The sequence below is a fragment of the Chlamydotis macqueenii genome, chromosome 26, assembly GCF_036417535.1.
Source record: "Chlamydotis macqueenii isolate bChlMac1 chromosome 26, bChlMac1.mat, whole genome shotgun sequence".
Taxonomy (NCBI): Eukaryota; Metazoa; Chordata; class Aves; order Otidiformes; family Otididae; genus Chlamydotis; species Chlamydotis macqueenii.
This window is the reverse complement of record NC_141581.1, coordinates 371,924-393,306: the sequence shown is the minus strand read 5'-3', so window position 1 is coordinate 393,306 and position 21,383 is coordinate 371,924. Positions and strand designations below refer to the sequence as shown.

The window sequence follows — 21,383 nt, the reverse complement described above, 5'->3', positions numbered from 1 at the left end:
CGAGAGGTGGGCCGCCGGAGGACGTCCCGTCAGGGAGATGAGGGGTGAAGGACATTTTGTCCACGCGCTTGTGTCTCTGGCAGTCCCCCGACCCTCTGGTCCTGGAGGGATCCCTCCGTGAGGCCTGGGTGCCTGGGCCTCCTGGCTTCTCCCCGTTGCTCTGCCTTGACCGTGCTGCCCGTCGCAGTAGGATTTGCCACCTTTTCACAGTGGGTTTTTCGCCACAGTCACGTGAGCTCAAGGCCAATCAGGATCCCTAAAATTGCGGCCTCTGCTCTGCCCGGGGACTGACCCCCCACTCCCCTGTGCCGTGCTGGGAGGTGAGCAGGGGGTGCGTGTGCTTGCAGGGAGCAGGCGGAGGCGGAGGTGCAGGACCCCAAAGCCCGAGCCAAAGCCAACTGGCTGAGAGCCTTCAACAAGGTCTGCATGCAGCTGCAGGAGGTGAGCAACCCCGCGACCGGCCGCCCCCGCGTCCCAGCGCCAGCCGCGTGCTGGCCCCTTCTCGCGCCCGGGCGTCTTCCAGACACGTCCGCTCCCGTGGGCACCCCACGCTCTGAGGGGAGCGGGGACCTGGGGAACCCACCAAACGGGACCCCCGCAAGGGGCAGGGAGTGCTGAGGCCCTTCCGGTGTGTGCTGCATGCCGCGTGCTGGTACGAGCCCCTCTGCCCCCTCCCGTGTATTGAGTTTTGACAATTTTTTTTTCTTTTTAGACTCCATCCTCCATCTTTTCTTTTTGTTTTGGCTCTGGATTCGCCCCCCACGGCTTCCATCCCCCTCCCCACCGCTTCTCTTTTCAGTTCTCCACCACCATGGCCCTTGCGCCCGCGTCCCCCCTTCCTGCAGGTAAGCATGTCCCCCCTGGAGCCACCTAGACCTGTGTGCCTTCCCCGCGTGCCTGCGTGTGTGCAGAGATGGCCCCGTCAGGGAGGGATAATTGGCTCTTTCCTCCCTTCTTCCCCCCAGAATGATCCCCTTCCTGCAAAGGAGGTGGCCCTGCGGGACGGTCCCTGCACACACCCCATCCCCTGGCTCTGGCTTTCCCCCCACTTTTCTCCAGCTGGCTGCGGGTCCCTGCGGACATGCTGAGCCTTTCCACTCATGCTTCTCCCATCTCCTAAACCTTGAATTTTTGCACGGTGCAGCCATCCCCACTGCTTCGTCACTCTGTGCCCCTCTAGCCTGCCTAGCTCAGCCTCTTGAAGATATTTTATTCCCAGTGCAAGCTCTGTGCTGGAAGAGCCCCAGCGTTTTAGGAACATGCTTTTCTCCTCCCACCCCGTAAACCCTTGACGTGCTTCCCCAGTGCGGTGTGGAGGCTGGGCCCTCAGCTGCCGGTGGCACTGAGCCCCGGGGAGGGCTGATGCGCGTGCTGGGGGTTCGGCGCCGCGCCCGTGATGGCCGCCTCTGTGTCTTGCAGGCCCGCGGGGAAGGCGATGGAGAAGCTAAGTCCCTGTGGTTCAAAGGCGGGTGAGTACCTGGGGGAGTGGGTACTCTCAGCCCCTCTGAGGTCTCCTGGGCTGCTCTGCCCTCCTCATTAGGGTGTGATTAATGGGCTGGTTGGGGGGGAGTGTTGCCAAGCTGTGGGCATGGGGGGGCTCAGATTTTGGGGCTGGATGCTGGTCGCTCGGTGCTGTTGGAGGAGCCAGCAGCGATGCCACTGCTCCATGTCCCCGAGAGTCTCCCCCGAGGGGGAGAGCGAGGAGGTGAGTGGGCTGGGACGGGACCGAGCTGGGTGGCAGCTCCCACTTCCCCTCTGCTGCTGGGGGCTCGAGTGGTGCCATGGAGAACGCCAAGGCCCTCACCCAGCCGAGCTGCGGGTCTCGCCCCATCTCGCCCTTGCAGGTGGCCCTGCCGCTGACCCAGGCAGGAGCTGGTGGGTTTCCTCGAGAACCCACCGGAACCTGCCGGAGTTTTCTTGAGGAGCTGCGTTCCTGCCTGCGGCACACTGCCGGGGTTTCTCTCGCTGTTGGCGCTCACTTTTGATGTCATGGGGGGAACCCCAGCTCTCCCGCTTCACACTGCAAAGACAGTTGACTGAGCTAAATGGGCTGGGTTTTTTTTTTTCCTGTTTCACTGTTACACTGCTGAAGCAAAATGTCTTCACCTTGGGAAAAAAAATCACAGTTTTTCTGCCAGAATCCCCTTCCCCCATAATTTTCAGTCCAGTGATCCTGGTGGTGGGGATGGGGGTCCCTCGGCGGGGTCCCGGGGGTTGCTGTGCAGTCCTGTCCACCAAATCCCGAGCGAACCTGGGGCAGCGGCAGGGAGCCCCTTCCTGCCGCAGTTTCTCCTTCCGCGCTGACTCTCGTCTCTCTTGCAGGCCAGGCGGCGGGCTGATCATTATAGACAGCATGCCGGACATACGCAAGCGAAAACCCATACCCCTAGTTAGCGATTTGGTGAGGTTCCTCCTAACGCCTTGCGCCACTCAGCTGCCAGCTTCGCTCCCGCTGGACCGTGTTGCCCACTCGCCTCGGCCGGCGCGTGCCCGTGCCCCTCTCCCCAGCTGCCTTTAACGTGGCTTGTGTTTTCTGTTTTCTTTCCTCTGGCCTGGCTGGGCCGTGCCGGCGGCAGGGGGGCGGCAGTAAGGTTTCTGCGCTGCATTAACAGCATGCCCGACATTAAGCCTGGACGCAAATCTCTCCCTCTAGTCAGCGACCTGGTGAGCGTGCTCCGAGGGGTTAAGGAGAGAGCACCCTTGGGTGCTGCTGGCCAGCCCTGCCCGGCCTCCTCCAGCCCCAGCCGGGGTGGGAGGGGGGTGTCCCGGGCTGTTTTGGGGGTCTGCTGGCCCCCGACCTGGCTGTGGGGAGCTGTGAGGATGGCGCAGCTGGGCTCTCCCCACCCAAGGGTGCTTCTCTTTAACGGAGCTCCTGACACCAAGCATCAGCCCAAGGCTCCCCGGGGCTGCATCTGCTTTCCCTTTTTTTTTTTTTAACCGGTGCTGCATCCCCGGTCCCTTCCTCTCCCACCCGCCATACGCTCCCAGCAGCTTGGGTGCTGGGTGGACCGACCTACGTACCAGAGGGGTAGCGCTGGCTTTTCTGAGCCATGCAGACCCCGTCCCCGCCATTGTCGTGCTGCTACAGCCCGGTCCCCGTGCTGGGGTCCTGTCCAGGCTGCAACGCACAGGGTCACTCTGCTGTCACCCCCCTCGCTGCCCCTACCCGCCCCCCAGCCTGCTTTGGGCAGCTGCTGATGCTTCTGTGCTGTGCTGTGTCAGCATCGGGTGGTTTTGGGGTGCCGGGTTGTGGGTGGCCATGGGGTGGGCAGAGCGCGAAGGTCAGGCGGGGAGGGGGCCTCCGCCTTCTCCCTGCTGGGATTTGGCAGGCTGCAGCCAGTGCGGTGGCTTGGGGTGGGAAAGCCCCTCAGGGACACCTGGCTCTGGATGAGGGGTTGGCGTTGCCCGATTCCCACTTGTTCCAGCAGGGAAGGGGCCAGGACTCGCTCTGCTGTGAGGTGCCTGGCACTAACGGCCTTTTATTCCCCCCTCGCTGGCCCCGGCTGCCCACAGGCAATGGTAAGTGCCCCCCACCCCGGTCTCTCCGAGGGTCTCCGACCCACGAGAGGCTCTGCCCTGTTGGGGCTGAGCTGAGAATGCTGCAGGCTGCCGAGCTGGTTCCGATCCCACTCACGGTGCTTCGCGTCACTGGGAGCTGGGCTGTCCCTGCTGCCAGCCCATGCAGTCAGCACCCACCCCTCGCCGGGGTGGGGGTCTGTTCCAGGCATTTTATGGCCACTGGGATCCCAAAGGAGTGTGGGAGGGACCCCGCCATGCTCTGCTGGATCTGTGACTGTGTTTCTTTCTCACAGTCCCTGGTCCAGTCCAGGAAAGCGGGAATCACATCTGCGCTGGCCTCGAGCACCTTGAACAACGAGGAGCTGGTAGGTGCTGGGGGTTGGCCGGTCCTGGTGGGAGGGCTGCGCCACACCGGCATCCTCCTCCTGAGCTTTTTTTCCCATCTCTCTTCCGTCCTTGCACAGAAAAACCATGTTTACAAGAAGACCCTGCAAGCCTTAGTGTATCCAATCTCCTGCACGACGCCCCACAACTTTGAGGTGTGGACGGCCACCACCCCCACCTACTGCTACGAGTGCGAGGGGCTGCTCTGGGGCATTGCCCGGCAGGGCATGCGCTGTGCCGAGTGTGGCGTCAAGTGTCACGAAAAGTGCCAGGACCTGCTCAACGCCGACTGCCTGCAGAGTAAGGAGCCGTTGCCTGCAGCCTCTCGTCCCTTTGGAGAGGGAGGAGGGAGCCATTCGGGCAGAGCTGGGCTCCCGCCTTGGGCATGGGGGAAGTGATGAGCGGGGGCAGATCTGTCCTGGGCAGGGTGTAGACCCCCTCCAGGTTTGGATTCAGTCATGGTTGGTGGGCTTGGCGAGCTCTTGGCTCTCTCCTGGATGCCTCCTGCCCGCCCTGTCTCACCCGGGCTGTCCTCTCCCAGGGGCGGCAGAAAAGAGCTCCAAGCACGGGGCGGAGGATCGGACCCAGAATATCATCATGGTGCTCAAGGACCGCATGAAGATCCGGGAGCGCAACAAGCCAGAGATATTTGAGCTGATCCAGGAGGTGTTTGGGGTCACCAAGACCACGCACACGCAGCAGATGAAGGCGGTGAAGCAGAGCGTCCTGGACGGCACCTCCAAATGGTCGGCCAAGATCAGCATCACGGGTAGGCACTGGCTGCGCCTGGCACCATGCGCGCAGGGGACGATGTGGCCGTCCCCTCGCTCCAACCCTCTCCTCCCCTGCCCCTCTCGTCCCGCAAAGTCACTTCAGCCACGGGGGCTCTGCTGGGGGACACGAGGTGCCGCTCGCAGGGAGCTCAGTGTGGCTGTGGCACTGACTCCTCTCTCTGTTCTCTCCGCTGCGTGTGCCACACGTGTGCCTCACGTGGATGGGCCTGTGTGCCGTGCCGTGCCGTGCTGCAGTCGTTTGTGCCCAGGGCCTGCAAGCAAAGGATAAGACGGGTTCCAGCGACCCGTATGTCACTGTCCAGGTTGGAAAGACAAAAAAAAGGACTAAAACGATCTACGGCAATCTCAACCCGGTCTGGGAGGAGAATTTCCATTTGTAAGTTTGCCCCCAGCCTGTCTGTCCCTCTCCACTCACAGCTGTGCTGGACTGTGCTGGCCATCGGCACATCCCAGCAGGGTGGGGGGGTTCAGCCGGGGTCTCGCCCTGCCCCAGCTGAGTGTCGGGGGGGGCTGCTGCGGTCACTGGGAGTGCTGGTTTTCTGCCATGGACGGTTGGGCTCCCAGCGGTGGGGGCTGATCCGGGCTGTGCTGGGGCTTCATGGGCACGGTGCAGAGCCCTACCGAGCCTGCCGGGGAGGGTTGGTGCCCCCACCGCCGCTCTCTTCCCCAGTTCCTGCCCAGTGCTGGGATGGTCCCCCTTGTGTAGGGAAAAAGAGACTGGGGAGAGGCTGGAAGGGTTTCCCTGCTCATCCCGGGGCACGCTCCTTCTTGCCTCCCCAGCGAGTGCCACAACTCCTCTGACCGCATCAAGGTCCGCGTCTGGGACGAAGACGACGACATCAAGTCCCGCGTCAAGCAGCGCTTCAAGAGGGAGTCCGACGACTTCCTGGGCCAGACGATCATCGAGGTCCGAACCCTCAGCGGGGAGATGGACGTCTGGTACAACCTCGGTAACTGGCTGCCCCAGCGTGGCCCACTCGGGCTGGGACCCCTGGCCCTGCGCTCCCCGGAGGATGCGCTGTCAGCCTTGGCATGAAGGCTGTTTCGGTGTATTAGTATAGGGTCTGCTGTTAAAAATGCTTAATAATATTGAGAGCTGTTGGGAGCTGTGTTTTCCCGGGGTCATTCTCAAAACTTTTTGCTCAGGAGGTCTGGAGCACCGGCCTTCTGCAGAGGGGAAACTGAGGCATGGAGAGGCCACATCTGGCCCCAAGAGCCCCTCCATGCTGGAGCCATCTGCCCTTCTCGGGGGCCGGGAGTGAGCAGAGTTGCTCTGGGGAAGCCTCACGTCTTGTTCCCCTCCCTGCGCCCTGCAGACAAGCGGACAGACAAGTCGGCGGTGTCAGGAGCTATCCGGCTGCACATCAGCGTGGAGATCAAAGGCGAGGAGAAAGTGGCTCCCTACCATGTGCAGTACACCTGCCTGCACGAGGTACGCAGCCCAGGCGGGCGCGGGGGGCGCAGCCCCCACCCTGGCGACACCACCGTGCCACCACCGGCCCTGGGGACCTGATGGGACCCGTTTGTATTGTTTGTACCCTCAGAACTTGTTCCACTTTGTGACGGATCTGCAAAACAACGGGGTGGTGAAGATCCCCGATGCCAAGGGGGACGACGCCTGGAAGGTGTACTTCGACGAGACGGCGCAGGAGATCGTGGATGAGTTTGCCATGCGCTATGGGGTCGAGTCCATCTACCAGGCCATGACGTGAGTCCCTTGCCCTCCACCCTGCTCCACGGGGCCATGCCAGCCCTGACGGGGGGTGGGAGTGGGGGTCACTGTCGGCATCTTCCTCACCCACCTCCCTGCCGTGAGTGCAGACACGCGACCCTCGCTCGCCCTGTGCCCGCACACCCCTCCCTCCCCTTCGCCGTGTGTGCGCTCCGAACACCGCACCCCTTCCCTACTGGCAGCCCCTCCTGTGGCCTCGCACCCTCACCTCCCACCTCTCTCTGCAGACATTTTGCCTGCCTTTCCTCCAAATACATGTGCCCGGGGGTGCCGGCGGTGATGAGTACCCTGCTAGCCAACATCAACGCCTACTACGCCCACACCACCGCTTCCACCAACGTCTCAGCTTCTGACCGCTTTGCTGCATCCAATTTCGGGGTAAGTCCGATGGTGCGTAAACACTCCTTTCTTCTCTCTCTTCTCTTGGGAGGGGGTGGGGGGCTCACGGGGGCAGAAAAGGGCCGTGCAAAGCACCCTGCTCCAAACTGCGGCTGGACAAGAGGGAGGTCGGCCCCTGCTTGCCCCAAAATTCATCCTGCTCCTGCTTTTCAGGAAGGAAAAGAGCCACTGCCTTCCTGGGAGAAGGGCTAAATTTGCTCCCCAAATTATTCTGGTAAAACCGTGGCTGGAGTCCGAGCGGGCTGGGCGGCAGCATGATGGGAGGGGGAAACCTTGGTGGCAAAACCGCAAGCAAGTGGCAAGGAAGGCAGCCCTGCAGCTCGCCGGGAGTTCTGCATGGCCCTGCGCTCTTTGGGCGCACCCCGGGGTGGCTGCAAGCCCCCCCAGCTGCGCCGGCGCCCCTGGGTGCCGCGCTTGCAGCGAGCGAAGTGAGTTTGTGCCAGGGCCGGGTGCAGCCTTGGGGGATGTGGGTGAGGAGGGGGCTGAGCTCTTGCCCCGGCTCACCCCATGCCCCCTGTGCTCTGGGTGCGCACGGGGCGAGCCGGGATGGGTGCCCAGCCCCAGGTTGGGCAGAGGGCTGGGCGGCCGGGGCCAAGCAAGCGGCGGCCTCGGCTCCCCTCCCCATTCCCTTGCAGGGGATAGCTAGAGCTGAGCGAGCTTCCAGGTCACGCAGGAGGAGGAAACCTCACGGGGGGAAAAACAAAAGAAAAAGCACTTTTTCTCTAACATGGAGGGTTTTAAAAACTTGTTTCTTTCTCTTTTTTTAGAGAGCCTAAGGTTGGGTCCTAGAGTGCCCGGCCATGTCGCTTTAACCCCGGGTACCCGTCGTGTCCAGTTTATAAGCGCTGCAGCCGTTTGCTGGCGGGGACGCACGGTCTTGGCCCAGAGCCTGGCTTTACCGTCTCCGGCGGGCGAGCGCGCCGAAGGTTTGCGGTTGCCAGTGCAGGCTGCGGGCTTGGCCAGGCGGGCACAGGACTCACTGCCCCGTCCCGTGTCCCTTGTCCTCCCCACCCAGGATTTGGGGAGCTGCTCTGGGCTCTCTGGAGCCCTGCAGGGCAGCCCTGACCCGGTGCGGCCGATGAACCCCGGGCTCTTGTGGGAGGCCCGCGGTGTTGGCCGAAGCCACCTCCCTCAGCAGAGATGCAAAGCGAAAGCCCTCCTGACAGCATTTTTGGGGCAGAGTGGTTGCTTTGCCCTCAGCTCCGGTGCCCGATCTGCAGCCCAGCGTGGGATTTGCATTCTCCTGCCCCACGCTCCCTGAACGGGAGCTTGGACTGAGCCCCGCTGCAGACCGTCCGCCCGGGCGGTTCCCTGCCTGCGTCCCTCCACGCAGCCCTGTTGGCCAGCAAGGAGCCCACGGACGCGTCCAGCGCCTGGGGGCCATCCTGGCCTTGTCTTTTCAAAGCAGCTCGGCCCCGAAGTTGGGTGACCGCTGCAAGAGCCCAGCTGCTCTTTCCCTGCCCCTATTTTCCAGAGGTCCCTGAAAGCTTCGATCCGGGGGCTACGCAGCCCAGGGCCACGACCCTGCACACCCTCTCCCTGCCCAGGCTTGGAGGCGTTCGAGTGGGCAGGGTGGGTAGAGCAGCCTGTCCCCGCTCCGGCATCGACCGCCGGTGAGAGCAAAGGGGACGCGTGTGGCGTTGCCTCTCGATCCTGCACCACGCCTGGCATAGCCGTGTGTGAGGCCACCGGTGAGCCCCAGCCGCCAGCGAGGACACGCTCTTCTCCACGGGCAGCTGGTGCCCACTCGCAGAGCTGTGGTGAAGGAAGGAGGGCAGGAAGGGCATCAGGACGGAGAGGGGGTGGCGTGGGTCGAACGGCAGGCAGAGAGAGCTGGGGCAGCCGGGAGGGGGGTTGGTCCCTGCCGCCCTTCCCCTGTTTACCTGGCTCTGGGGCGTTTCTCCGCAGAAGGAGCGGTTCGTCAAACTCCTGGACCAGCTTCACAACTCACTGCGGATCGACCTCTCCATGTACCGGGTAAGGTGCCTGCCGTGCCTCAGTTTCCCCACCTGACTAATAAGGTCTGAAACTACAGGTGGCTGTTTTCCCCTCTCCCTCCACTCACCCCCGTGAGCGTTTTGTGTGCGAGTCTGCTCATCTTCCCCTTTGGCAGAACAACTTCCCCGCCAGCAGTCCCGAACGGCTGCAGGATCTCAAGTCCACAGTGGATTTGCTGACCAGCATCACCTTCTTTCGGATGAAGGTATCGCCCCATCCTTCTGCTGGCAGCCCGACCTTTGCTGGCCCCCATTCCTGGCAAGCCTGGGGCCGCGCTGGCCCCGTGCTCTCTCCCAGGTGGCTGGCCCGCACTGTGGGTCGGCCTTCAGCGCGGCTCCCTCCCTGCACACCCAGGTCCAGGAGCTGCAGAGCCCGCCACGAGCCAGCCAGGTGGTGAAGGACTGCGTGAAAGCCTGCCTCAACTCCACCTACGAGTACATCTTCAACAACTGTCATGAGCTGTACAGTCGCGAGTACCAGACGGACCCGGTGCGTGGGGTGGGGGAGCTGGGACGCAACTGGGATGCCAGGCGCTGCAGGGGGACCTGCCGATTTCCTGTGTCCCCTGCCCTTCGCGCGATGCTCCTGCTCCCTCTCCGGAGTGCTCAGCCTCGTGCAGAATGAGCCCCAAGCCTTGGGCTTGAGCCCCACTGCTGCGGGATCGAGACTGGGGCCAGACAAAGCAAGGGAGGGGGCTGTGTGGAGGCCCCCACCATGAAATTGAGCCCTGCAAGTGGGGTGACCGGAGCCTCCACTGTGTCCCTGTCACTCCAGACTAAGAAAGGCGAGGTGCCCCCCGAGGAGCAGGGCCCCAGCATCAAAAACCTGGACTTCTGGTCCAAGCTCATCACCCTGATAGTCTCCATTATCGAGGAGGACAAGAACTCCTACACGCCCTGCCTGAACCAGTGAGTAGGTGCCAGGAAAGGGGACCTTGCGTCATGCCTGGGGGGATGCCCACATGGCAGCTTTGGTCTCTTGGAAGTGGGTTACAACGTCCATTCTGCAGACAGGGAAACTGAGGCAGGCGGGAGGTGTTGGGGAGTGTATCTCCAGGTGGATGGCTGGTCCACCCTGTGTCCACCCTTGCCTCCCGCCCCAGGTTCCCCCAGGAACTGAATGTGGGGAAGATCAGCGCTGAGGTGATGTGGAACCTCTTTGCTCAGGACATGAAGTACGCGATGGAGGGTGAGTGCCTCCGCACAGCGCCCTGAGCTGGGCGCGGGAGCCAGGCAGGAGCCACCCTCTGCTCCCACCTCACCTATTCCCTGAGCAAACCCACTTCACCCCCTTGCCGACATGATGCCTAGCTTAAATCCCACCCAAGAAGGGACCCACCCCACTCATCTTCACCCCATTATCCTGGCATCTCTGGTGCTGCCCTTGGGGCAGCCGCTGCCTGGGTCTGGGGCTCGAAGCAACCCTCTCACCCCACGCGCTCGCCTCCCCCACGCAGAGCACGACAAGCACCGCCTGTGCAAGAGCGCGGACTACATGAACCTGCACTTCAAGGTGAAGTGGCTGTACAACGAGTATGTCACTGAGCTGCCCTCCTTCAAGAGCCGCGTGCCCGAGTACCCGGCGTGAGTGCAGCCCTCGGGGGGGGCTGGCAGGGGGTGCTTACAGCCCGGGGGGCTGTTTGGCCTCACCGGGGACTGGTTGGCCTCTCTTCCAGCTGGTTTGAGCCCTTCGTCATCCAGTGGCTGGATGAGAACGAGGAGGTGTCGCGGGATTTCCTGCATGGAGCGCTGGAGCGGGACAAGAAGGATGGGGTATGGGCGGGACTGTCAGTGGGCAGGGGGCTTGTCCCTCCAGGCCCAGTGTGTCCCCATCGGGGCCAGAACCTCCCCTCCCCGCCTCCTGCTGATACGACCTCTCCCTCCCCCAGTTTCAGCAAACGTCAGAGCACGCGCTCTTCTCGTGCTCCGTGGTGGACGTCTTCTCGCAGCTCAACCAGAGCTTCGAGATCATCAAGAAGCTCGAGTGCCCCGACCCTCAGATTGTTGGGCACTACATGCGGAGGTTTGCCAAGGTGGGCACCCTGGGAACCCTGGGGCTCTCCCTGCCGCCTCCCGTCCAGCCGCGGAGGGCACAGATTGCACCACCGCTAACAGCGGTGCTCAAATGAATGGGCCACCAACAGACTCTGTGGCTCTCCCAGCTTTGCTAGCACTGTACATTAGCTAATTAATGAGTTAATTGGTTAATTAATCTAGATGAATTAAATGGCACTGGCGTGCTGCAGCGTGGGAAGGAGTTGCATGCCGGCTGGATGGCTGATGCCTTCACAGCTGTGCTGGTGATGGAGCTGCCTGTGGGACCAGATGTGCTGGCTCTGCTTTCCAGCAGCTGTGCCCGTGCGGCTCCTGGCACAACCGTGGGGCCAGAGGGCGTAGGGGGTCCCAGGGTGTAGCCAGGCATTGGGCTGTTTCACTGCTGCAGGACTCATGGTCTCCTTCTCTCCCTCCTTCCTCCTTTTTGCTGCTGTCTTGGGTGGATTCCGTCCCTCATTTGGCTGCAGACCATCAGCAATGTGCTGCTCCAGTACGCTGAGATCATCTCCAAGGATTTTGCCTCGTACTGCTCCAAGGAGAAGGAGAAAGTGGTGAGGGAGGGACCTGGGGTGGTGGGCAGCTGCCCAGCCACGTTTGTTGCTGCTGACCCACCTCCCCATCCCACCCTTCCAGCCCTGCATCCTGATGAACAACATCCAGCAGCTCCGCGTCCAGCTTGAGAAGATGTTTGAAGCCATGGGTGGGAAGGAGGTGCGTATCGGGGGTCTCCAGGAGAGCCTTGGATCCAGGAGAGGTAGCCCCTTCCCGTCTCCGCAGCACTGGGAGCAGACCCCAGTTCCTCACTCCTGTATGGGACCACTGTCCCACCACTGTCCCACTGTGCTTTCCCACTGCGTTAGACAACAGATGGGTTTCACTCTACTCAGGGGTGCATTTGGGGTGCAGAGACACCCCTGCCAGGGCTGGGCCAGGGACCCTGATGGCTTTTCCAACCTGTCCCTCCTCCAGCTGGACACAGAAGCCAGTGATATCCTCAAGGAACTGCAGGTGAAACTCAACAACGTCTTGGATGAGCTGAGCCGAGTCTTTGCCACCAGGTACACCCGGGCAAGAAGGCATGGGTGGTGGGCCAAGGAGAGATTTGGGGGTCTGGGAGCTGCAGCTCGGCCAAGCGGGTCCTGGATGCAGCTGTGGGGGATACTGAGCCGCTGGGGCGTTGTGGTCCCCAGTTTCCAGCCACACATTGAGGAGTGCGTGAAGCAGATGGGTGACATCCTAGGCCAAGTGAAGGGCACCGGCAACGTCCCCGCCAGCACCTGCAGCAGCGTTGCACAGGATGCTGACAACGTCCTACAGCCCATCATGGACCTCCTGGACAGCAAGTGAGTGTGGGGGGCAGCAGGGCTTCCCACCCTCCCCAGTGCCCTGACAGTGTGGGGTCCTGCAGAGTCAGGGTGACTGGGTAAGGGGTGGCATCAGGGGTGCTGTGCCAGGACCTTCAGCCCTTTCCCCTTTCTGCAGCCTGACGCTTTTTGCCAAGATCTGCGAGAAGACTGTGCTGAAGCGGGTCCTGAAGGAGCTCTGGAAGCTGGTGATGAACACAATGGAGAAGACCATCGTTCTGCCCCCCCTCACTGACCAGACGGTGAGTGACGAGGAGGGGGACCCTGGAGCTGACATGCAGGTGGCTGACAGGGGCCAGTGTGGGCCTTTGCAGCCAGGTGCACTCACTTGCTGCTGAGGGGGTGGGGACTTGGGTGGTCTTCTCAAATCTGCCCTCAGCTCATGGTCAGGGAAGGGATGGAGGAGGGAAAGATCACCCAGGTGCCTGATGCAGCCCAGCACCCTCTTGGCTGGCTGTGCCAAAGGACCTTGCTGCCATCTCCATCATGGCATGAGGGGGCACTGGTCCTTTCCGCTCCATCCTGCCCTCTGAGCCGGAGCAGCATCCCGTGCCGTGCTTACAGCACCGGCTGTGGGCATGGTCCCTGTGCCAGGAGGTGAAGCGGGAGCGCAAGGAGCCACCGCACATCGGCCATGCTGTGGGGCTGGGGTCTCTTGGCGAGCTGGGACTGGCTTCGCAGGGATGGGGGTGATGATGTGGAGGTGAGGGTGATGACGTGAGGGTGGAGGTGATGATGTGAGGGTTGGGGGGCATGTCCTTGCGGCAGGGTCCTTGCTCATGGGCTGAGCAGGCGCTAGGGAAGCAGAGCCAAGCGCAGGGAGTGGTCCCTCCTCAGGGAGAGGTTTCCTACAGGGCTTTGCGGCTCCGTATTGCATCACTGTGTGTCTGTCCTCCCTGCATGTAGCAGTGCACCCCATAGCTTCCTGGGGTGGCTGTTCCCTCGGGGCTGGGTAGAGGAGGGTGACACCAAAGGCTCTGAGCTAGCCACACTTCTGCCCCCGACTCGCGCTGGCATTTGTCGCCGTCACAAAGCTGGGCTTGGGCTCTTGGAGTCCCTGGAGCCGTCAGCTGCTGCGTCCCCTTTCTGGGGCTGTGGGGCTGTAAGGGACAGCGCGTTGGTGACCTGTCAGCCCTCAGTGGTGCCACCTCACTGGCACCTTGTCCCAGCCCAGAGCCCAGGTCAGGTCAGCCCTGTGTCATTCCCGGCCAGGCTCGCGCACCCTTAGCCAAAGTTGGCCAAATCTAACAGGAGTGCTGGTGCCACTGGGTTCCAGTTGCCATCCCAGTCTTTGTCTCTGTCCCTTCCTGGCCATGTGTGGCTACGCCGTGTTCTGGAGGCGGCAAGCCTTGTGCTGAGGGCAGAGGAGGTGGCCTGGACATGTGGCTCTGTTGGGTGATTTTCCTGACGATCCTTGGAGGGGGCTGTGCTGGGGCTGGTCCCTGCGGCAGGGCACAGCCCACCCAGGGTGGCTCTGGGCTCCGGCCTGTGCAGGTGGCGGTGTGGGATCCGTGTCAGAGCAGAACGTGGAGTGAGGTCCCCGTGGGGCAGAGCCCCCTGCCTCGGTGAGGAAGGACTGGGTGGGTTCAGACAGGGTCACTTCGGGGCTGTGGACACCAATGCTGAGCACTGTGGCATGTCAGATGGGGGCCAGCCCCCGCTCTGCCATCCCTGCGGGGTGGCGGGATGGTGGGGCTGGTACCCCGACGTGGGGCAGTGGGGGCTGGTAACCCGCCGTGGGGGCTGGGGAGGACGGAGGAGGGGGCCGACACTCACGTCACGGTTGTTCTCTCCAATTGCTCTGCTCGCCTCTCAATGGCAGATGATTGTAAGTACGGCGGCTCCCTGTCTGTCTGTCTGTCTGTCCGCTCTGTGTCGGTCCTGGCCTCGCCGGGTTTTGTCTTGTATGGCTGCCCGCGCCCTGCCCGCGCCCTCTCCAGATCCCGACCTGGCCCACCTCTGTGGTCCCCGTCCTCGTGCTGCCTGCTTGGCGCTGGCTCCCGGAGGGCAGTTTGCCCGTGGCCCCAGCTGGGTTTGTGGGGGTTGGAAGGCTTCTGGACAGATTTGCGGTGCCTGGATGTGGGGAGGTGCGAGGGGTAGCGATGGGACGGTGATGGGGCAGTGACGTATAAGCAGGGCCAGCCAAACCCGGGCTGATCCCATCTTGTCCTGTGCTGGGGGTGAGAGAGGCTGCTGGAGACGCGAGCAGGGGCAGCAGTGCATGCCCGGAGGTCAGGGCTGCTCTTCCTGAGCCCTTGTGCCTCAGTTTCCCCTTGAGGCCCTTGGGTGCGGCTGTGGTGGGGGCTGAGGGCAGAGGCTTTTCCTGCCCGTGGAGCAGCCTCTTGCTGGAACACAACGGTCCCTGGCCCTGTTGCACAGTGGTGGGGCAGGTTGCTGGCACAAGTTGTGAGACTTTTTCCCTGGTCGGGATATGGCCCCGGGAGCCTGGGCTCCTGGGTTCCCTTTGCAACATGGCCACTGTGTCCTCACACGGCTTTGACTGAGTGGTTTCCTATCATCATCTTCAGTTTGTGGTCACGGGTGTATGCCCCGTAGGGCAAGGGCAAGGCCATGTCCACCCCCAGTCCTGCCCCCACCCCGGCTTTGGCCGCAGGCACCTTCGCGAGGAGGAGGAGGAGAACTGGTGCCGGCACCAGTGGTTGGGTGCTGGGTGCCGATCCCAGCAGGGACAAATGCCCGTTCCGTGTCCTCCAACCCCTTTTGTTCCCACCAGCAGAATCTGGAGAACCCCTGGGAGTGGCCTGGGGCTGAGCCTCCCCTCAGACCTTGCGGGGACTCCATGTCCCAGCCGCGCTGAGGCTGTGGGGGGAACCGGGCTAGTGCCAGCTCTGCGGGTGCGAGACCCCCTTGTTCCCCCTTCGCGCCGTGCTTCGGTTTCCCTCCAGGCCAAGAAACCCTCCTGGCAGCCCCACTCGGCCCTGCCTGTGCTGCTTGGCCCTCCCGCAGGCTGACACCCCCTTCCCCCCACCCTCAACATAGATGTGCCCCAGCCCTCCCCGAGAGGAACCAGAACTCTGCATGCAAAATCCAAGTACAGCTGCCCACCCCCCCCGCCCCCAAGTGCTGTAAGCGTCTGCCAGAACTGGGGGGGGGGGCACCAGCGCCTGCCCACACACAGTGCCCGCTGGCTCCCACCTGCCTGTATCCCAGCGGGGACCGGTCCCCCGTGGGGTCAGCATCCCTGTATCCCAGCGGGGACTGGTCCCCCGTGGGGTCAGCCATCCCTGTGTCCCAGCGGGGACTGGCTACCTCCTAAGACTAGCATCCCGTGCAGGGACCAGCGCAACATCCTGCGTTCCAGCAGTGACCAGTTGGCCCTGCGTCCCAAAGACACCAGTCCCTTGCTGACCCAGCGTCCCTCTGGGGACCAGTCCCCCCACTAACCCAGTGTCCCTGTGGGGACCAGTCCCCCGTAGGCCCTGGCCATCCTTAGGAGCTCAGCAATGTCTTTGTGGCCACCTCATGTGCCCAGCCTTGCCCCCCCGCCGCCCCCCGTGTCCCGTCCCGCACTGACTCCCCAGGCCACCGCTCAACCTCTGACATTGCTTCTGCAGGGCACGCTCTTGAGAAAGCACGGCAAGGGGACAGAGAAGGTAACTAGCCCTGGGCTCTGTGTGTGTCGTCATCCTGTGGCCACGCTCGTGGCCCTGCACCCGCCTGCTGTGGAGGTCCAGGCTTGTCTGTGCTTCCTCCTATCGTGCTGTCTGGCTGTGCCGTGTCCTCTGCGTGGCGTGTTGTTGTGTCGAGGTGTGCCGTGTTTCCCGGACGCGCTGCCCACCTGCAGGATGGGGGGGGGCAGTGACCTGTTTCTGTGTGTTGCCCCCGAGGGCAGGGAGCGGGGGCATCGCGGTGCGTTTAGCCCCCCGCGGGTGGATGTGTGGGGTGTTACCCATCCCCAGGCAGGCGTGAGGGGATTCTACCCCACGGCACTCAGCACCCCGCCGGGTGCCTGGCGACAGGGTGCCCATGCACGGGAGATCCTGGGCGCAAACCTGTCCCACCCCCCCCCCCCACCCCGGGGATTCAGGAAGAGGTGTCCGCCAGGATGCTGGGCCATGCTGGGGGGTGCACTGGGGGCTGTTGGGCTGCTGACATCTCCTGACCTCTGAGCCCACTTCCCCGTGGTTGCTGGGGGACCCCCCGCAAGGCTGGCTGAGCCCCTAAACCTGCCGAAAGGGCTTTCTCCCAGCGCACGGGCCCTCCCTCCGGCCCGCTGGTCCCCGCTGCCGGGCTGCCGCCCAGCACAGCCCTCCAGGATGCCGGCTCTCGGGAAAAGCCACGCCGGAGTTGGTCTGGGCTGTGCCTGTGACTCCCCCCGGCTGCCCCTCCTCTCGCGAGGGGCACCGAGCCCTGCCCCAGTTTGCTGAGCATGCTGGGCGCGTGGCTTCCCTCCACCTGCTGCTGTTTTCCTCAGCCCCAAACAAGGTGGGGAGTGAAGGAGACCTGGCACGCTCAGCTCAGCTCGGCCAGCAAGCGCGCGGGACTGAGCCTTTGCAGGTGTGAACTGGTGCCAAACCAGCGGCACCAGCGGAGAACTGGGCGCAGCCAGAGGAGAGCACAGGGCCAGAGCCTGCGTGGCTGGGGGATGTGGGGGGCCCAGACCCGCGGCTGGCTGCTGCTGGGACCACCAGTAACTGTCCCTTGCTGTTCTCTTCCAGAGCAGGGTGAAGCTGCCCAGTCACACTGAAGTAAGGACGTGGCTCTTCTGCTCCCTCTTGTCTCTGCTCCCTCCTCTCACCTTCTCCCCGTCCCCTCTCCCATGCACTGCGCAGTGTGTGGCAGGGGCGGGGGGAGGGGGTGGGTCCCAGCTCAGTACGGGGTCCCCTTGTGCTGTTGGGGTGACACCAGTGTCCCGAGCTCCCAACCTGTTCACCGGCCGGGGGAGATGGGGACGGCAAGGGAAGGATGAACGGGACAGAGTGCTGGGGGAAGGAGCACAAAGGGTTAATGGGGGGGTGTGAAATGAGGGCATGAGGGGCCCAGACCCCTGCAGAAGGTAATGGTTTGTGGGACAGGTGCTGGGAAGGACTGGAGCTACTGGTACTGAGAGGGGGAAGGAGGTGGGAATCTCTGTCCTACTGGGTCCCAGTGCACCCAGTTGCCTGTTGCACACTGGAGGGCTTGGGAAGGGGAGCCCAGTGAACGAGTGTCAGGCCAAGGAGGCGAGTGGGAGCCGCCCGTGCCGTGGGCGGCATCCCTGGGAGCGGGCCCCGTGGAGAGGCTTCACGGCCCCTGGTGTGGGGTGGGCACCGGGCAAAGGGGCCGGGAGCCCCACTGGGGCTGGGTGGCAGGGGGGCGTTTGGCTTGGCCGCCAGCGCTGCGGGGTATGGGGAGACTGCAGCGCGCCCTCCCTGCGCCTGCTGTCCCCTGGGCCTCGCCCTCTGCTCCCCTGCCCCGATGCCGGACGGCTGTCCATGAGGTACCGGTGACATGCCGTGCTGACGCAGAAGCAGGCACTTGGGCACCACGGGGGATGGAATGGGACCCTTGGGCCAAGCCCCTTGTGCTGAGCGGGGCGTGAGGTCCCTGACGCCAAGGTGATGTTCTGCCCTGGGGTACCCAAGCCCACCTTGCACCCACAACTCACGGGCTGGGATGGGGGCTGCACCAGTGTCCCGCACCTGCGTCACCGTGTCTGGCATGGCCGGTGGCCCCCGGGGCTCTCTGAGGAGCACCCCTCTGGCCTTCTGGAGCCTGGGGGGCTGGGGGAGCCTCCAGAGCTGCAGCAAGCCCCTCGCACTGCGTGCCCGGCCTGGCTGTCGCCCGCCCCGCCCCCCCCCTCCCCCCAGCCCGGCTGCTCACGGGGCCCGTTCCTGTCTCCTTTCTCTCTGCAGGGCACACAGATGATTTTCAACGCGGCCAAGGAGCTGGGGCAGCTCTCCAAGCTGAAGGTGAGGGCTTGGCGGGGTGGGCAAGCGGGTGACCTGAGCTCCTGTCCGTGCTGGGGTGGGTGGCATTTTGCCGGCCGGACCCCGCCAGCACAGCCAGGGCAAGGGGAGCGGGGGGCCCTGGTCCCAGCTGAGAGCAGGGTTGGTGCCCCGCAGGACCACATGGTGCGGGAGGAAGCCAAGAGCCTGACCCCGAAGCAGTGTGCGGTGGTGGAGCTGGCGCTGGACACCATCAAGGTGAGTGCGCTCTGGGGTGCCCAGGGCGGGTGGGTGCTGGGGAGCCGCTGAGGACTCTGCGGCTGTCTCTCCCCCCAGCAATACTTCCATGCCGGCGGCGTGGGGCTGAAGAAGACGTTCCTGGAGAAGAGTCCTGACCTGCAGTCGCTGCGCTATGCCCTGTCCCTCTACACCCAGGCCACGGACCTCCTCATCAAAACCTTTGTGCAGACCCAAGCGTCCCAGGGTAGGATGTGCTGCCCTGTCCCCCCGCTTCCCCACACACCGGCTCGGCTGCTTCACGGCCAGGGCCCCATTCTGCCTCCGTCCCAGTGGGGCTGGGGGTCCCAGCCAGGCTCACAGAGGGGTGGGTGGGGAGGGAAGGGCTTTTTCCTGCCATGGTTTGCAGGTGAAGAAGGGCAGTGGGTGTTCAGAGGCGGCCTGGTACCCCCCACCAGCGAGAAGAGGGTGTCCCCAGTGCCAGGGCATGGCCGGGCTGGGGTAGAAATGGAGCTCCTGGGTGGGGGGGGGGGGGTGGGGGGGGTGGGGGGGTGGTGGTGTCACCCTCCGGCCGTGTGTCAGGGTGGTTGTCCCCTCTGGATGGCCCCTGTCCCCCAGCACAGGCACCTCTGGCCTGGCACTGGCTGTCTCGGCCGAGTGGTGCCAGCCTGGCCGGGCTGAGACCCCCTCGCGGGGGCAGCTGGGTGCGGGTGCTGTGCCAGGACCTGTCCTGGGCATGCTGGGTGCCCTGCACCCCCCTGTGATTTGAGAACCATCCGGGGCGCCGGGTGCCTCTCGGGCAGAGAGCCATGGGTCCCAGAGCCATGCGGTGCAGGGTGCTGGGCACCCTCCGGGGCAGGACTGCCCCTCCGCTCTAAACGCTGCCCTTTATTTTGTCCCTTGGCTGCTTGAGGAGAGGACAGAGACGCTCAGTGGTGGTCGCGGGCCAATGCATAGTGTCCCAGCCAGGCTCATCTGCGTCCTCGGGGAATGGGACGTGCGTTTGCTGTCTGTGCGTCTCCTACAAGGGACGTCTGTCCTGCCTGTGCCTCCTGTGCCAGCCGTGTCGGGGGCGTGGGGCTGGGGCTGGTGGATGCCAGCACCCGTGGGTGCGATCTGGCCCCGGGACCCCCCCACTGAGGTCTGAGCTGGGTGGTGCCGGCGCTCCCATGTCACTGCAGTGTTGTCCGGGTGCTCAGCTGTCTGTCTGTCTGTGAGATCTGATTTCTCTCTCTCTCTCTCTCTGTTTTCTCCCTCCTCTTTCACTGTTCCTGTCCCCCACGCACGTCGTCTCCTTCCTCCTCTCTTCGTCTACTCTGTGCCATGTCTACATCTCTTTCTCTCTCCTTCCCACTAGTTCATGGTGGGAAAGGGATTAGGTTTACCCTTAGTGAAGAAATTTATCCTGAGAAGGGTACGTGCGCTGCTCGCCCACCCCTGCACCTGCCTGCTGCCGCCGGCCGGGGCTAGTAACAGTCCTGGCACAGCGGGCCAAGGTGGCTGGGAGCCTCGTGCCGGGGTCGCTGGCCTTTGGGCCTCCTGGCACGGGCAGAGCTGGAGCCCGCAGGCATGCACTGCCAGGGCTGCTCTGGACTGAGCTCGGAGGAGCTGCGCTGGGTGGTGTTGACCAGCCCCATCCCAGAGTGGGGAGGGGTGCTGTGCCCCTTGGGGATGGGGTGCCTGCCTTCGCGTGCAAGCTCTGAGCCCCCTGCGCTGTCCCCAGTGCTGCTGCCTGGGGGTGGGCACCGGTCGCGGCCTCCCTTCGTGCCTGGGCCACGCACGCGGCCACAGGGGAGGCCGTGCCCGTGTCCCCGTCCCGTCCCCTTGCCCCGCTGCCAGAAGGACCATTACTAGCCCTGCTCCGGTGAGCTCCGTCCGCCTGCTACGGGGCGGGTGGAATGAGCCCAGCTCCATGGGCCCCGCTTGGCCTCCATCGCACCCACCCTGCCAGAGGGGCTGGGGCTGCACCCCCCTGCTTGGCCTCCCAGACCCAGACACCCCCTCCTCGCCTGCCATCACCTCCATTTCAGCTCAGCATGCGGCGCTGCCCCGGGTCGGGATGGGGCACCAGGGATGGGGCGGAGGACGAAAGGGGATGGAGAGGACAGGGTGCTGTCCCCTGCCTGCCTCTCGAGCTGGGGGCCGTGCAGTGACACCTGGGGATGTGTCCTCCTCCGCACCACCGTTCTGTCCACCCTGGGAGCTTTCCGCTGAGCTCGGTTTGATCCTCGGCCCTGTCTGACCCATGGAGCCCGTCCCCTCCGCCTTGCACTCCTCTCCTTCACCCATGGGTGCATGCTCAGCTGGGAGGGAGGGAGGGAGGGTGTGGGCTGGGCTGTTGGTTGCAGGTCACCCGAGTTCCCCGGGCACGGGGTGGGGTCCCTGAGATGGAGGGGATGCGGGCGGGGGGAGGGGGGCAGGATGACAGGGAGCCAGCCCGGTGTGGGGGATGTCCTGCGATGCCCCAGCCATCACTGACCCCTGCTGCTGTCCCCAGAACCCTTTGGCAGAGGCCACATTGGGCCAAATCCTGCTGCCCCCCCACCCCGTGGCAAGTGACCTGCCGCCTCCAGTGGGGTTGGTGGTGGGCAGGGGGTGTCAGTGACAGCGGGTGGGAGGGGGACGAGCAGTCACCGCTCCTCCCTTTGCCACGCAGGCGCGGGTGTGGATGACCCAGTCGGGGAGGTGTCCATCCATGTGGAGCTCTTCACCCACCCCGGCACTGGCGAACACAAAGTCACCGTCAAAGGTGAGTTCTGCCGGCTGGGGTGCCAGGGCCTGGCTGGGGGCAGCGTCCCACATGTGCCCCCCCACCAACTCCTTGCAGTGGTGGCTGCAAACTACCTGAAGTGGCAGACGTCAGGCATCTTCCGGCCCTTCATCGAGGTCAACATCATCGGGCCCCACCTCAGCGACAAGAAGAGGAAATTTGCCACCAAATCCAAGAACAACAGCTGGGCCCCCAAGTACAACGAGAGCTTCCAGTTGTGAGTAGCACTGCAGGGCTGGGGCGG

At 64.0% G+C, this 21,383-nt stretch overlaps 1 protein-coding gene across 6 annotated transcripts in view; it reads left to right on the top strand.

Annotated features, from left to right (window-relative positions):
- UNC13A (unc-13 homolog A) overlaps positions 1-21,383 on the top strand; it is a 30,209-nt gene that overhangs the window by 6,731 nt on the left and 2,095 nt on the right. For 2 of the 6 annotated variants that reach the window (XM_086767261.1, XM_086767256.1), the window contains 32 exons: positions 348-441; positions 1,420-1,469; positions 2,577-2,670; positions 3,813-3,884; positions 3,984-4,203; positions 4,445-4,672; positions 4,932-5,073; positions 5,478-5,647; positions 6,014-6,129; positions 6,242-6,405; positions 6,657-6,819; positions 8,737-8,805; positions 8,942-9,031; positions 9,181-9,315; positions 9,601-9,734; positions 9,929-10,014; positions 10,283-10,409; positions 10,502-10,598; positions 10,715-10,858; positions 11,348-11,431; positions 11,514-11,591; positions 11,850-11,938; positions 12,071-12,223; positions 12,363-12,486; positions 15,820-15,858; positions 16,924-16,953; positions 18,100-18,156; positions 18,310-18,390; positions 18,469-18,616; positions 19,727-19,783; positions 21,026-21,118; positions 21,197-21,356. In XM_086767261.1, coding sequence (XP_086623387.1) covers positions 348-441; positions 1,420-1,469; positions 2,577-2,670; positions 3,813-3,884; positions 3,984-4,203; positions 4,445-4,672; positions 4,932-5,073; positions 5,478-5,647; positions 6,014-6,129; positions 6,242-6,405; positions 6,657-6,819; positions 8,737-8,805; positions 8,942-9,031; positions 9,181-9,315; positions 9,601-9,734; positions 9,929-10,014; positions 10,283-10,409; positions 10,502-10,598; positions 10,715-10,858; positions 11,348-11,431; positions 11,514-11,591; positions 11,850-11,938; positions 12,071-12,223; positions 12,363-12,486; positions 15,820-15,858; positions 16,924-16,953; positions 18,100-18,156; positions 18,310-18,390; positions 18,469-18,616; positions 19,727-19,783; positions 21,026-21,118; positions 21,197-21,356 — 3,588 coding nt within the window. Of the gene's footprint in view, positions 1-347; positions 442-1,419; positions 1,470-2,322; positions 2,402-2,576; positions 2,671-3,812; positions 3,885-3,983; positions 4,204-4,444; positions 4,673-4,931; positions 5,074-5,477; positions 5,648-6,013; positions 6,130-6,241; positions 6,406-6,656; positions 6,820-8,736; positions 8,806-8,941; positions 9,032-9,180; positions 9,316-9,600; positions 9,735-9,928; positions 10,015-10,282; positions 10,410-10,501; positions 10,599-10,714; positions 10,859-11,347; positions 11,432-11,513; positions 11,592-11,849; positions 11,939-12,070; positions 12,224-12,362; positions 12,487-15,819; positions 15,859-16,923; positions 16,954-18,099; positions 18,157-18,309; positions 18,391-18,468; positions 18,617-19,726; positions 19,784-21,025; positions 21,119-21,196; positions 21,357-21,383 lie in introns of all 6 variants that reach the window. The other 4 variants (XM_086767262.1, XM_086767257.1, XM_086767260.1 and 1 more) reach the window with 4 other exon arrangements.